This window comes from Colius striatus, chromosome 1 (genome assembly GCF_028858725.1).
Source record: "Colius striatus isolate bColStr4 chromosome 1, bColStr4.1.hap1, whole genome shotgun sequence".
Lineage (NCBI taxonomy): Eukaryota > Metazoa > Chordata > Aves > Coliiformes > Coliidae > Colius > Colius striatus.
The window spans coordinates 5,781,512-5,796,373 of NC_084759.1; the positions used below are offsets into that span (position 1 = coordinate 5,781,512).

The following is a 14,862-nucleotide window of genomic DNA, read 5'->3' on the forward strand; positions in this document are numbered from 1 at the left end:
TAAATCTGACTGTGGAAAACTTGGCAGCTGCTGTAATGTGTCCCTTAATTCACTTTCTGCTTAACTTGAGGTTCATTGTCAAGTGTTCCATAAACTAAGTGTAGTATCATCTGTTTATTTGTTTTTTTCTTCAATAACTCAATTTTTCCCTATTGCGTAATATTTTCCCGGCTCTTTCTGGAAAGGAAAGATGTGGCAGGCATGTATACCTTGCTGAAACCTGTGGTGAGACTATTTAAAATCAACATAGCTACATAGATCATGTTAGTTCTTTTGGAGGATAGGTGGAAGTTAATCCCCAAGCACATAAAATTTCTTCCGAAACAGTAAGTTAAACTTTACAGCACCACTATTGCTTGCTGTAACTATATTCCTAACACAAAATCAAAGGAGGGAATCTTTGGTCTAGTGGTGAACTTCCTGTCAGCATAAACTTCACCACTTCAGATTGTTAACCAATTTAGCACATATTTACTGACTTTTTATTTTTGACATTTTTCACCAAATTCTTCAAAACAATTGACAATGTTAGCTGCTGCTGCACTGTGTGTCATTATGTGGGAAGCAGTTGTGTCTGCTGACATTCTCATCCACTCTTTGGAAGTGCCTTACCTGCAAAAACTATGTAACATTTATGTTCAGCATCTGCACCTCAGTTAGGCTTGCTGACCAAATGAGGGAACACATCAACTTTGTTGCTCTGTTCCAGTGATCCCTTGTTTCTTCAGAGTGAGACATATAAATAGTGAAATGTGGTATAACTTAAGAGTTATGAATTGAAATCTAGACAGCTTGAGAAGGCAATCAAACTGGAGTCTTAACAGAGCAATCACTGACATGGTGTTTGGATTTATTTTTGTTTTGTTTCAACTGTTGTGATAAGTGTAGACAACAAAACTTTCCTCACCTTACATGATTTTTTTAAAGTGTAATAAAGTGTTTCGGATTTGAATGTTCTAGTTTGTGGAGAGACTGCTCCCCTAGAGGAAAAAAAAAAGCTCTGTGTCAATAGCTTTTTTTAATCTGAAGTGCTTTACTTAAATCTTTTTATATGACTAAGTGAAAGGGAAAAGGATTGATCATAAACAAATGCACACTGTTAAATAGAATTATTTTAAGTACAAATTCTACCACTAACAATAAGCCACAGATGTTCCCTCATGCAAGTGGCATGTCAGTCACTAGCATTTACTTCAACTTGGAAGCTAATCTACATACTAAAGGATTGTGTTCTGTTGAACTGGTCTACATTGACCATATTCATAGGAATAATTACTTGAGTAATTCAAGAAACTTTATATTTCCTTTTATATTTAAAAATGAAATGGCTTTACTTTGTGTTTTGGCTTCAGTTAAAAATTTACCAATTAGGTAAACTTGATCTGATGCATACTGGGCTTATTCTTTGATCCATCAATGTGTATTTAAATTCTAGTAATACTTTTTGGCTTTCGTCCTGTTAAGAAAAGATGAAGTGTTAATGCAAATAAGAGCTTCCTGATAACTTGGTAGAGTTTGTTGGGTAACTTCACTTCTTCTGGCATGCTGATCCTTCTGGTGGTTTGTATTTTAGAGTATTTAGATGCTGACTATTGTGGAAGAGAATTAACAATTTCTTGTGAAGTTTTAATTTGTGTGTGATTATATATGTATCCCCTTTAACACAGTATTTTTTTTTGTCTGGGCATTGAGTTTATCTGAAATAAAGCAGCGTATAGTATCTGAAAAGTATATAGTCCATTTGGAATAACCTTTAAGGTTTGACAATACCTTGTGGTAGGACAGAGGCACAACAGGTACATCTGCCCAAAGGTAAAGAATGATATGAATTAATCGAGTTGGAGGCCCATGGCTGGTGGAGTTCCACAGGGATGGGTTCTGGGGCCAGTCTTGTTTAACATCTTCATCAACGACCTGGATGAGGGGACAGAGTGTACCCTCAGCATGTTCCCTGATGACACCAAACTGGGAGGACTGGCTGATTCCCCAGAGGCTGTACTGCCATTCAGCGGGATCTCGACTGACTTGAGAGTTGGGCAGAGGGGAACCTCATGAGGTTCAACAAGGACAAGTGCAGAGTCCTGCATCTGGGAAGGAACAACCTCATGCACCAGGACAGGCTGGAGGTTGAACTGCTGAAGAGCAGCTCTGTAGAGAGAGACCTGGGAGTCCTGATTGATAATAAGCTAAATATGAGGCAGCAATGTGCCCTCATGGCCAAGAAGGCCAATGGCATCCTGGGATGCATCAAGAAGAGTGTGGCCAGCAGGTCAAGGGAGGTTCTTCTCCCTCTCTACTCTGCCACATCTGTTGAGGCTTCATCTGGAGTCCTGTGTCCAGTTCTGGGCTCCCCAGCTCAAGAGGGATGGGAAGTGCTGGAGAGAGTCTAGCACAGGGCCACCAAGATGATCAGAGGAATGGAACATCTTTCATATGAGGAAAGGCTGCGGGACCTGGGGCTGTTTAGTCTGGAGAAGAGGAGACTGAGGGGTGATCTTAACATTTATAAATATCTAAAGGGTGGGTGTCAGGAGGTTGGAACATCCGTTTTTTCTCTTGTAGCTAGCAACAGGACAAGGGGTAATGGGATGAAGCTGGAACACAAAAAGTTCCACTTAAATATAAGAAAAAACTATTTCACTGTTGAGGTGAGGGAGCCCTGGCACAGGCTGCCCAGAGGGGTTGTGGAGTCTTCTTCCTTGGAGGTCTTCAAGACCTGCCTGTACATGTTCCTATGTGACCTGATTTAGGTGAACCTGCTTCTGCAGTGGAGTTGGACTAGATGATATCTAAAGGTCCCTTCCAACCTCTGCCATCATGTGATTCTGTGATATGAAGTAATAAGCTATTTGCCTTGTTTTATACCGTGGAACTTCAATAATCTTTCATAAATTCAAAGAACTATTCACATATAGGGCTTGTTACTGGGCATAGCTCTGAAATTTTGTTTGTGGAAGATCACAGAATAAGTTGGGGACTCCTGTTGGGCCCTGGAGCTAGGTGTGTGCATATTCTGAGTGTATAAGCTCAGACTGTTAACAAGAAGTTTACTTCATTCATCATCCATAGTGGGTTTTTGTATGTTGAATTTGTATTGGCTTGAGATAAATCCAATATGTGTTTAATCTGGTGAAGGTATAATTGCTTGTCTTTAATCATACCTTGTACTTCAGAAGCTAACAAACACTGGAAGGTAAAATATATGTAATTTTGTGCCTTTTATTGTTAAGATGGCCACTTCCATATTCAATCTTGCACTAGGTTGCAATGCTGCATTTGTTACACCAATTTCTCTGACTGAATGAATGTCAAACAAGGCCTGACTCCTATAAGAAGCTGTTTTGGAGTACACTGAGTGTGCCAGTAACAAGAGGAGCAGCAGGACACTCAGCTACTTGTCTTGTGTAGCTCTTCTTTTCAAGCTCTGTTCAGCTCTGTCTTTTGAAAAACAGATAAAATGGTCTAATTCTTACAGTGTAAACTTCTTGAGTTTCTGGCAGGACTTGATTTATTGTAGTTTTTAGCTTGGTCTGAATATTGTGTAGGATCTGCTTCCCAGGATTGCAGTCCCTGTTTCCTAATCATTTTCCAGTCAACCTCAGAACACTTCAATATCCACAAATGTGTGTGAATAAAGAGCAAAGTGATCTTGTTCTGAAGATTATTTTTGGTCATAATTTAGACTAAATCTAGCCAGTCTAGGAAGAACTATGTATTACCATATTTTCACTTTTTTTTTCATTAACACTGGGGTAATGAGCTCCTTCACTGCAACTGTTACTTAGTGATCTATGAAACAGCATCTCCTGTTCTGCCATAGCTTCCCAACTTATGAAGGCAGCATGCAGTCTAGAATAATTCCTGTTCCCAAGTCATTTCCACATACGTGTTTTTTGCAGCAGTTTGTCATGGGCAAGCTGAGCTTCTGAATCTTGCACCAGAATCACCTTATGTTTTCAGAAATGTAGAAAAAGGAAAGATGATTTACTGGGCAAAGCAGTTCAGCATTTTCAAGCTTTTTGATGTTCAGCCAAAACTTATTTTGTGAGAGGTTGATTTTTATCTGTATCTGAGGGAATATGTTAATCACATTCCAGTTAGTTAATTCTTTTACTTAACTCTCTATGGTTTTGGTGGGTGTAATGGGTTTATGAGGAGCCACTTTTGCTTGGTAACGGGGAGGGGGCTGCAATGCCAATGTGGTAGAGTTCTCTGACTTTTCACCGGCTCTGGGGCTCAGACCCATCTCTGGCCTGACTGACCCAATCTGATGCTTCTGCCTTCCCTATTTAAGGATGAGAATTTGAAATGTGTGGAAGGGAAGGGCAAGATTGAGGCAGCCACACAGACTATGCAGTCAGGAGAAGACAGAAGGACCAATGCCAGACCAGAGACATTCTTGCAGCCTGTGATGAGAAGTAGAGACCCTGTGACAGAGTGTGAGAGCTGAAGACTCATTGTTGGAGCAAGTAGTTTACACCCCAGCCCAGAGGAGATGAACTGGGGTTACAGCGAGCCGTCGGAGCAGCCTATGCAGGGCCATATAGTATGTGGAAGACCCTTGCTGGAGCAAGGGAGGACTAGAGAGGAGCCCTTCTCAGGATTGAGATAAGCCACAAGAGACATCAGGAAAGGAGTGACTGCACCCCTCATTTCCTGCCCCCAGCACTGCTTATAGAGGGAGGAGGTAAAAATACCAGGCTCAGAGCCAGGGAAAAGAGAAGGACTAGGGGAAAGGTGATCTTAAAGAGCTTATTACACTTCCATCATTCACCCTACTCTGTATTATTTTTCCATTGGATATTTGTTTGTTGTGCTTCAGTTGGAGGTGGATTAAATTAAGCTTCGTTTTCTTCCTCATGCTGAGTAGCCTGGTCTATTTTGTCTGGGACAGTAAGTAGCAATTAAGCCTTCCCTGTTGTTCAGGGAGTTGCAGGTTCTGTGGTACTTAAGTCTGATCATGATCGCAGTCTTTTGTCCCTGGATGGGCCTGAAGCAAACAGTGGGTTTTTACTGAAGAATGTCATGTATTTTAACTCTTGGCACTGTGTGTGTGCTTGCTGATGTCGAATGATCAATATTTCACCTGCATGCTTACTTGTTGGGTACTGTCTCTTGCATAGTAAAAACCCAGACTGTCAGCATGTTGGAGAATATATCCAATTATGTCGTCACTCTAGATAGCATCTTTAGTATAACAGATGAAAAAGCAATAGCTAGCAAGATGGGAATTTGTCACAGTTGCTTGACCTAGTTTGGAGTAACCAGAGATGTGGGACAGACATTTTGGCTTGGAAAACCTAGTTCTTGTAAATATTTCCAAGTTGATATTTATGAATAGAAACATCATTCAAAGGGAGAGATATAGGTAAATCACTGAAAATAATCAGTATGTGAAGTACATAATTCAGGTTTACGTTCAGTTTTCTGTTCAAGTTACTACAAAAAAGTCTGAGTTAGTGAAGCCTGTTTTCAAGCAGGATTTTTATAATCTGAGTGCAAACTACTGTTCTGGAAAGAAATTAATAAAAACATATTCATTTTACTTGCTAGTGTGGGGTTGGTTTTTCTTTTTGTGGGGAAGGAAACTAGTTTTTCACAGCTTCACCTTACGAGGCTGCTTAGTGCAGAATGGGGTTCTGCACAAGAAGTTAGGTCATAGGCACATGTGGAAAGCACGAGCCTTCTCTAGGATAATTTGTGGCAGATGCCATTGTTATGTTACAGCCTGACTGCCTGTTGTGCCATGGGTCAGGAATCAGATGATCATTTACCACGAGTGAGTTAATCCACATCTACATGCCTAGATGCTGTACTTAGCCTACAACTTAGCCTTGCAATAGCTGCTTTGTGTAGAGGATGGTTTATTGTTTCTTGGGTGAGCATCAGTCTTTCTGTTCTTTTACTGGACTTTTCCCTTCTGTGCTTCTCTCACCTAACAGCTATCATTTGTGAATAGCAGTGAATCATTTGGTTCTTTCCTGTACTGAAGACTTGAATGGTTGTAAAGACTGTAGATATTTTGGTTGGGAGTGCAAATATATTCTTATTTTTACCCAGAGTATTATACTTCCCTACAGATTCTGTATCACTTAAGCAGGATTAGGCAACACAATGCCTTTGATATAAGTGTAGTTGAAAATCTTCAGTGTTACTGAAATGCCTATAGACCAGACCTTGTAATACAAAACCTTTGCTTTGCTGGAAAAAAATGACATAAATCCAAACAGAACTGAATTATATTAAAGTCATTTAGCAGTAAAAAGAAAAAGTTAGAGCAAAAATATAGTTTAATTTCTTTTAGTTAAAAACAAACTAGATCTGTTTTCTAGGAAAACTTGATTCCAAAGAAACACAAGGAAGAATCTCTTCACAATGAGGGTGAGGGAACACTGGAAGGGGCTGCCCAGATGGGTTGTGGAATCTCCTTCTCTGGAGCTATTCCAAACCCAATTGGACGAGTTCCTGTGTCACCTACTCTAGGTGGCCCTGCTTTGGCAGGGGGGTTGCACTGGATGAGCTTCTAGGTCCCTTCCAGCCCTTGAGATTCTCTGATTTTAAGATCTCTGCTGGAATGTGATGTGTGATTTACTGTAGTTATGTTTTGGAGAACTTCATTTTCCTAAGTCTTCTCAATCACTTAAATATAGCTAAACTTTTGAAATTTTGAGAATCTTTTGGACTTTTCAAGTCAGTTTTGGTTTTGTTTGTCTCTGTTTTATCATTCTCTTTCCATAGACATAAAATTATAGATTAGGTTGGAAGTGACCTCAGAAGGTTCTCCAGTCAACCATATCAAGCTTTACAAGATCCAGTTGCTACAGTCTCTAGTGCCTGACCACTTTCATTGTGAAGACTTTTCATTTCTTCACCTGATAAGAATTTCCCTTGTTGCAGCATGTCTATTGCCTCTCATTCTTTGGCTCTGAACTTCTAAGAAACATTTGACTATGAAGTTAGTGTTTTACATTCTCCCTCCCCTCCTTTTAACCTTCCGTTCTGCAGATGAAATAAACCTACCTCCTTCAACCACTTCTCGTGCATCGTGCTCTAAGCCCTGGCTGTCCTGGTGGCCTTTCTCTGAGCTTTCTCCAGCTATATCTGTGGATATGTCTGAGCATTCATTGCTATCTAAGCTTCCCTCATACAACTCTTCCAGCCAGCTGCAAGCTTAACTTTTAATTCTTCTTAACTGCTTTTGCCTTTGAAACAATGATCGATGTTTGTTATTTAATATCTTCACGTCATGTGTCTTATTCTGTGGAAGTTTTAGCAACTTTAAGGTGGTTTGTACTTCCCAGGATTGTTTCTTTTTTTTTTAAGCTGTGAGGTGGTGTGAGCATTAATGCAGAAATCAACAGAAAAAGTGACTTCTTTCTGTAGTATTCATAGGGGTAAATATGCAATTCTGACCTTTGGTTATATACCTGCCTGTTGTATTGCTCATACCGTATCCAGTAACTAGCAGTCTTGAGATAACGTTACTTTGGGCACTTGCATTTCAAAATACATAGTTAGTGTTTTCATGAGTGGGTGTGAGACGAGTTGTGTAAAGTGTAGGATGTGAAAATAATTATATATTTGTTCCTCTTCCTTAATGAAGAGTGCTTGTGGGAAGCAGAAAAATAAGCAAGAACGCTGGATGTGACAGTCTTCCTCAAGAGGCAGTACAGAAGTGTGGGATGCAGGGTTCTCTCTTCTCTTCTGCTGTGTCTGTACTATGGTGCCTATGCTATGGTTAGCACAGAAATTGCTGATCTAATTTGGATTTAGCTGTATGGATATTTCTTTACCTAATTAGCACTGTTCACGTGAATACTTCCAAAAAGCTTTTAGATAGATGTAACCTCTCTGAAATGTCTATGATATAAACTCTTCAGGATATCAGGACATACCAGATTATTAAGCATCTGTGTTGTTCAGTCTGCATTTTGTAGAGAAAGAAACTTCGTTTTGCTAACTTTAGTTTGTAGTATCTATGGTATCACAGTGACTCTTTCTTTCTCTGTTTGCATTTGCAAATTTTCTTCCATCCAAGGCTAAAGTTGCCTGTGTATTTCTGTCCTTGCCTATATTCTCTCTCAGTTGGTTATTAGTCCTCCTTTGTAATGAGCTTGCCCTCTCTCTCCCCACCCCCAAGTTAATTCGTATGCTTTTCACATAAACACTCATCAGTTCTGTGAGGGATGATTTTCTGCTGGATTACAGAGCCTGTTTTCTTTTACACACTGCAACAGATACCAAAACATGAATTGAAAGTCCAATGGCTTTGTAGAAAACACTTATTCTGACACAAAATATCATCTAGAATGGATATATTTTTAGTAATTTTAGATAGTGGATTTTCAAGTGCCACCTCTTTATATACTGTTGACTAGTTGGTGGCAAATGTTGCATTTAAGAAGAGAAGTTCTCACATTCTAATATTCATTTGCACCTCTTAAGCCAAAACATATGACTTGACATCTTGTGATGCATATGCCTTTGTAGCTAATGTGCCCTCCTGATGGAAAGCCTTGCACAAAATTGCCTGTTGTGTATTAAGTGGGAAGACCTGAAGATCAAGAGCCTGCAGGGCTTGGTTTTAATGATCCAGTTCAGAGCATATCTCCTGCTGAGTAATATCCTAGCATTGTCTTAGCAGCCCCAAATCATCATCCAATAATAGATAACCATGACTTCAAAATGAGGTCATGAATGCCTGTAGTCATCACATTTTTACTTGTACATAAAGGAATGGCTAATCTCTCCATCTAATTACATTTTTAATGTGGAAATCATTTCCTGCTTGCTTCCTTTAATACTTGTAAACAGTGGCTTTTTCAGTTTTGACCATACTAGTTCAGAGTTTGTAGTAGCTGTGCTTACCTGCTTCTGTGGTTGAGAGGGTCCTGTCTTTCAGGAGTCCTTGATGAATGACTGTTCATAGGAGGATACAAAATTATCTTTAAAGGTTAAATGTTTCCCTTCAGCTTAAATGGATGTTTCCAGTTTTCTTAGTAGCAGACATAGACAGGCAGGCATAGGGCCTACTAAACTCTTGATTCTTATTGAGCTGTGGCCTTTGGCAGGGCTCAAAGAAAAATAGTTTTATTTTTGGGGATGGTAATAGTAGTAAAATGTCATCAGTAGTGTACACATTTGGATCTTAATGTAGTTACTCGTGTTGTATTTGTCACTGTAGTATCATGATCTTAAGTCATGGCTTCCTTCATTGGCATTTGGAAGTATATTAAGGGATTATTATCTATTAGTAAATTGATTGTGCTTTAAGTATGGCTTCTGGTGGTTATACAGTTGTGACAGTGGCAAATCTAGAAGAAAGATAGATGGAATAACTTTTTTTACAACCATTTGAAGAAAAGATGGTTGGGAGCACAGCAAAAACTGAGGCTGGCTGGCTAAAACAAGATCTTGTCTACTGGCAGTCCGGGTGGAATGAATATTGGATAGCTTTGCTTTAGCTAGCCAACCTTGGGTTTTGTTATGCTCCTAACCATTCTTCAGTTAACAACCAACTTTATTTTAACTACATTCATCTGTCAGCATCTGATGATGTAGCTAGAGGCTCCTTTTTTCACTTAACATTTCCTCTGCCCTTTGAAGGTGTTGACTACATTGTACCAAGACTAAGCAGTGTTTGAATCTTTTATTACTCATGTTGAACCAATGTCTAGAAGACTTGACTGGACAATTAAGAGGCCAGAAGTCTGGCCTTACAGTTAATTCTAGTCATAATCTTCCAGTAAAAATTGATTAAATGGTAGCATGTAAGAATTGTTTTGCAATTAATGCTTTAGATGTTTAAAAGCTGGGATTTGTTAGAGATGGTGTAAGTCATTATGGTACTTTTATTCTGGAACCTCCTAAGGCAACTGCAGAAGCAGTTGAGGACCAGAAATCTTTGCAGTGAGCAGAGTGAAGTTTGTATTGCAGGGTTCTGGTAGACTAGTGTTTTTCAAGAAATGCTTTCTGTTACAGCAAAGTCCCTCAGTTTTACTGGAAATACTGCTATATAAAATGGTGCACTGCTGCTTTTTAAACATCTTACTGATCCTTCTTAACAGAACTCATGATAATTAAAATTTCTGTGTTTCAGATTTAATTCAGTGCACAAACGAGATGAATGTGAACATCCCACAGCTGGCAGACAGTTTGTTTGAAAGAACTACCAACAGTAGCTGGGTAGTGGTCTTCAAATCTCTCATCACAACCCATCATCTAATGGTATATGGAAACGAGGTAATAAAAAACATCTGTGAAGTTGCAGCACTTCATTCCTGTAAATGGCAGCTAAAAAGTTACCACTAATTACCTTTTTTAAGAAAATCTTTATTTTTACTTTTGTGTCTTTACTCTAAAGGAACATAATTCATATGCATTCTAGAATCAAAAGTAAGTGTCCTGAATGCTGGAGGTACCTTTTTTCTATGGTGATATTCTAATAATTAAAACACAATCAAACAAAAGCAGTAGGGCTACCAAGACGGTGAGGGGACTGGAACGTCTCCTTCCTGAGGAAAGGCTGCAGAAACTGTGGCTCTTTAGTCTGGAGAAGACTGAGAGGGGACCTTATCAATGCTGATAAATATCTCAAAGGCAGGTGTCAAGAGGATGGGCCCAGTTTTATTTCTGTGATGTCCTGGACAAAGTAACAGGCACAAGCAGGATCATTAAGTTCCACTTGAATGTGAGGATAAACTTCTTTGATGTGAGAGTGAAGTATCCCTAGCACAGGCTGTCCAAGGATATTGTGGAGTCTCCTTCTCTGGAGGTTTCCAAGTCCACCTGAATGTGTTTCTGTGCCCCCTGATCGAGGTGAATCTGCCTTAGCAGGGGGCTGAACTTGGATGATCTCTGTAGGTCCCTTCCAACCCTGACCATTCTGTGATTCTTGGAAAAGATCTTGAATGGGCTTCTGAAAGCTGCGTATGGAAGCTTCTGTAGGTTCATGCTCTAGCTAATCCAAATGGTCTTTTCTCCAAGAAGTCAATTCTGAATAGCTTTCCACTGTCACCCCCAACCTTTTTACAGTGAAGGCAAATGTGTGCCTGTGAGCTGGCTTTAAGTATGAGCATCTAAATGCCAAATACTGTAGAACAATTACAGAAACGCCCAGTTTAAACAAAGAGGAATAAGCTTGTTTTGTTCCACAACTTCAACTCCTCTGGGGCCTTATTTTTCAAGATAACAAGCCAAACATAGCAACAGCTTGAATTTTCTGCAAAACAAAAACCCAAACAAACTATACTTTGAAGGCTTTCTTAGAAAGTAAACAGTCCTTTTTACTGCAAACAGTATAATGTAAGCTATATGAGTATTGGAATTAAATGGGGTAGCTTTAGAAAATTACAAGTAGAATTTTGTGGAGAGGACCAAAAATTCATTTGAGGCTGTCTTCATAGTTCTTATAGGTCATGTAACTGCTTACCTTTTTCCTCTGGCTGACAGGCTGTGTTGTGAAAGGTCTTAAGTTTAAAAACAAAACAGAACCTATAAAAAATCTGAAACACACCACCTTCCCCAACACACTATTAAACTCAAACCACCAAGCCTATATACTGGTTTATCTTACAGGTCAGCTGCAGAGTATTTCTGGTCTTGATGAAAATCTACATTTTGAAGCTAAGTAAGCCACCAGAGGGCAAACTTCTCATTTTGACTTTAAGCTGTATCACTGAGATGATAGACTCTTTCCAAAAAGAGAGTCTGTACACCTTTGCTATGCTTGCACTTTGAGTCAGATAAATTTTAAACCGATACCAACATGTTTCATAGTAATTAAAAGTATTTCATGGGACCACTATCTGAAATAACTTCCATTTGAGGAATAAAACTGCCAACAAATTTTTGCTTGCCAAATGTGTTAAAGAATTGAATGAAGGTAAGTGCTGCTCAAGGTGAGACTCCTCACAGCTAGAAATAGTACTTGAACAATGAACGTGGAAAACAAGTGTTTATGAAAACGTCTAGAGGTTTGTAGGGAGTCTGTAAATCCCTAAAAAGCTGAAAAGCATTCAGTCCTCCAGCTTTTACTTCATTTATAGCTAAGTACTGAATGCTTTTGTGTTCTCTCAATTGTGTTTTCTATTTAACCTACGTATTTCTGGTAATGAGAGAAATTCAGTAATACATGTTAGATTAATCAGAACTAGTCCTTCATCTGTCAGAATGTTATTGTAAGTGAATGATTGCTTTATTTCTGTAGCAGCAATAGGATGTGGTGCCAGGGATTGGAAATGTATATTTATGAGTTTATATTTACATGTGTATTTATAACTGTATATTATTATATGCATTACAAATGTATATATGTATAAATCATAGAATCATAGGATGACAGGGATTGGAAGGGACCTTTAGAGATCATCCAGTCCACCCCACCTGCAGAATCAGATCCATCTAGATCAGGTCACTCAGGAATGCATCCAGGCAGGTCTTGAAGACCTCCAAGGAAGGAGCCTCCACACCCTCCCTGTGCAGCCTGTGCCAGGGCTCCATCACCTTCACAGTGAAATAGTTTTTTCTTATGTTTAAATGGAACTTTTTGTGTTCCAGCTTCATCCCATTACCCCTTGTCCTGTTGCTACATACAAGAGACTAAAATGATGTCCCAACCTCCTGCCATCCACTGTTTATGTACTTATATAAATGTATATTTGCAACTGGTACAATTCATTTTTCTGAAACTTAATTCAGAATTCTATGGAACTTATGTGCTAAATATGACACTGTAAATGTTATATATGGATTTTTATGATATAGTTTTCTTAAAGCAAGCATTACATAATCTTTACATCACCTTATTTTTGTGTATCAGCTAAGTACTATCAAAATTTGGATGCTGAGCAAGGATGCCTTGGCTAATTGTTAATATCAAATCAACTGTGTAAAATTGAAGTTACTGAAACAATTGTGAATGTATAGAATGAGAATGTATTTTAGGGGGATCTTTTTTAGAAGCTTCCAGTTTCATATTCTGGCTTGAAATAGAATATTTCATCTAGAAGTCTTCATGCAATATCTGTGTGACTTTCATTTGTTCACAGTTTTAAGAATGAAACCCATGAGTATCTTCACTTGAAACTACAGCCATGTTTTCTGTAAGAGTTTCAGTCTTAAAGCATAAAAGCTGAATTTCATAAGCTGTCTAAAATGTTTCTGATAGTATTGGCTCAGTTCCAGCTCATTGGCAATATAATAAAGCTTTCAAATTTTCTCCTTTCCTCTAGCGTTTTATCCAGTATCTGGCGTCCAGAAACACGTTGTTTAATCTGAGCAATTTTCTAGACAAAAGTGGATTGCAAGGTAAGGTACCTCTTTCATTACAAGTTAGTGCTGTACTGGGGGGACAGTAAATAACTTGTTAACTCTTAATGGACCATGTCATTTCAGAAGTATTTCTTTCTGCCTGTTTTACCCCACACTGCATTTCTTAATTTAAAATGCTGTTGTGACATGGAAGAAATTGTTTGTTGGAAGAATTTGATGTCTTTTGTAAAAAATGCTTGCTTACAACTGCTTCTAAATTCACAGGGTCAGATCTTCTTAGTTGTCTTGCTATTTCTGAAGAAATGTTTCCATTTGGAGAGGTATATCTTGATTAGTAAGCTAAATTTAAAAATGCATCTTGTATACATCAGATACAGCATGTCAGTGAGACAAGATCTGTGTCTCAAAAAATATTAACTATTTTGGAGATTGTTTGAAGACCATGTCATCCATTTTTAGAGACTAATTCTGTGGGCAAATAAGTTTCTCCAGTTCCAAACTGTTACACCGCAGTTCAGTGTGGTTCTGCTCATGTAGCTGTTGTCTTTCTTTTTCCCTTGAAGTGGTTTATTATTTTCTGCATAGTTTTTTATATAGTTGTTTCTGATTTTTACTGCAATGTACTAAAACAGACATACAGAGGGGTCACCTGGGGACAGAAACTTGCTCAATGATAGCCAGGGGTCTACCAAATTGCCTTATTTTACTGAATCTAAAATGCCATGGTCTTAGTATAGATTATGAACAGATCTTTTTTTGGTCTGTAACCTTTGACTGGCAGTTACCAAAATGTTTCCTGTTGCCACTGTCTTAACACAAGGGAATTTCCATCATGGCTTAATGTTTCTTTCAATGCCTCTTTTCCTGTTCAGTTATAACTGAGAATGTGAAGTTGCCATGAGCATCGTGCAATTGTTTTGGTAGTAACTTCTATCATAGTGTGAGAGAATTTGCACAAAAATAACTTCCTTTACTTTTGGAAGTAACTTCCTTAGGAAATGAAGTGTAAAATACGTAGTTCAGGTCTTCTACATACTTGCAGTATTGTCTGATTTACATAGTGACTGCAAGGATGTTTACAGTTCTTAGTAACACAGATCAACTACACAAATTCAGACAAAAATGTAACGAAGCAGTCTTGTGTTAATATTTTGCACTTTAAGGTTCTTGATCTTTGACTAGGTAAGTAATAACATTCTGAAACTTGTTTTTTTAGGTTATGACATGTCAACGTTTATCAGACGGTATAGTAGATATCTGAATGAAAAGGCAGTTTCCTATAGACAAGTGGCTTTTGACTTCACAAAAGTAAAAAGAGGGTAAGGACTGTATTTTGTTTTGCTTATCTTGAGGGTTTTGTTATGTTCTGTAATTCAAGTAAAAAATACCAATATATTATCCAACCTAGTGCAGCTGGATATCTCCTGTGACACACAAAGGCTCAACTGCCCAGTTATGTATCTCATTAAAATATTTCAGTTATTGTAATTTTACTTCTTTAAACATTTACAGTTTAAAATAAAGAAATAAAAAATTATAGATGTCAAAAATGTTGATTGACCCACCAAAGCTGCGTTGTCATTCATCTCC

At 38.4% G+C, this 14,862-nt stretch overlaps 1 protein-coding gene across 3 annotated transcripts in view; it reads left to right on the forward strand.

Annotated features, from left to right (window-relative positions):
• The window catches only part of PICALM (phosphatidylinositol binding clathrin assembly protein), a 74,622-nt gene that overhangs the window by 22,238 nt on the left and 37,522 nt on the right, over nt 1-14,862 (forward strand). For all 3 annotated transcript variants that reach the window (XM_061990706.1, XM_061990711.1, XM_061990719.1), the window contains exons 2-4: nt 10,100-10,242; nt 13,233-13,308; nt 14,489-14,591. In XM_061990706.1, the coding sequence (XP_061846690.1) occupies nt 10,100-10,242; nt 13,233-13,308; nt 14,489-14,591 (322 nt within the window). The remainder of the gene's footprint in view (nt 1-10,099; nt 10,243-13,232; nt 13,309-14,488; nt 14,592-14,862) is intronic.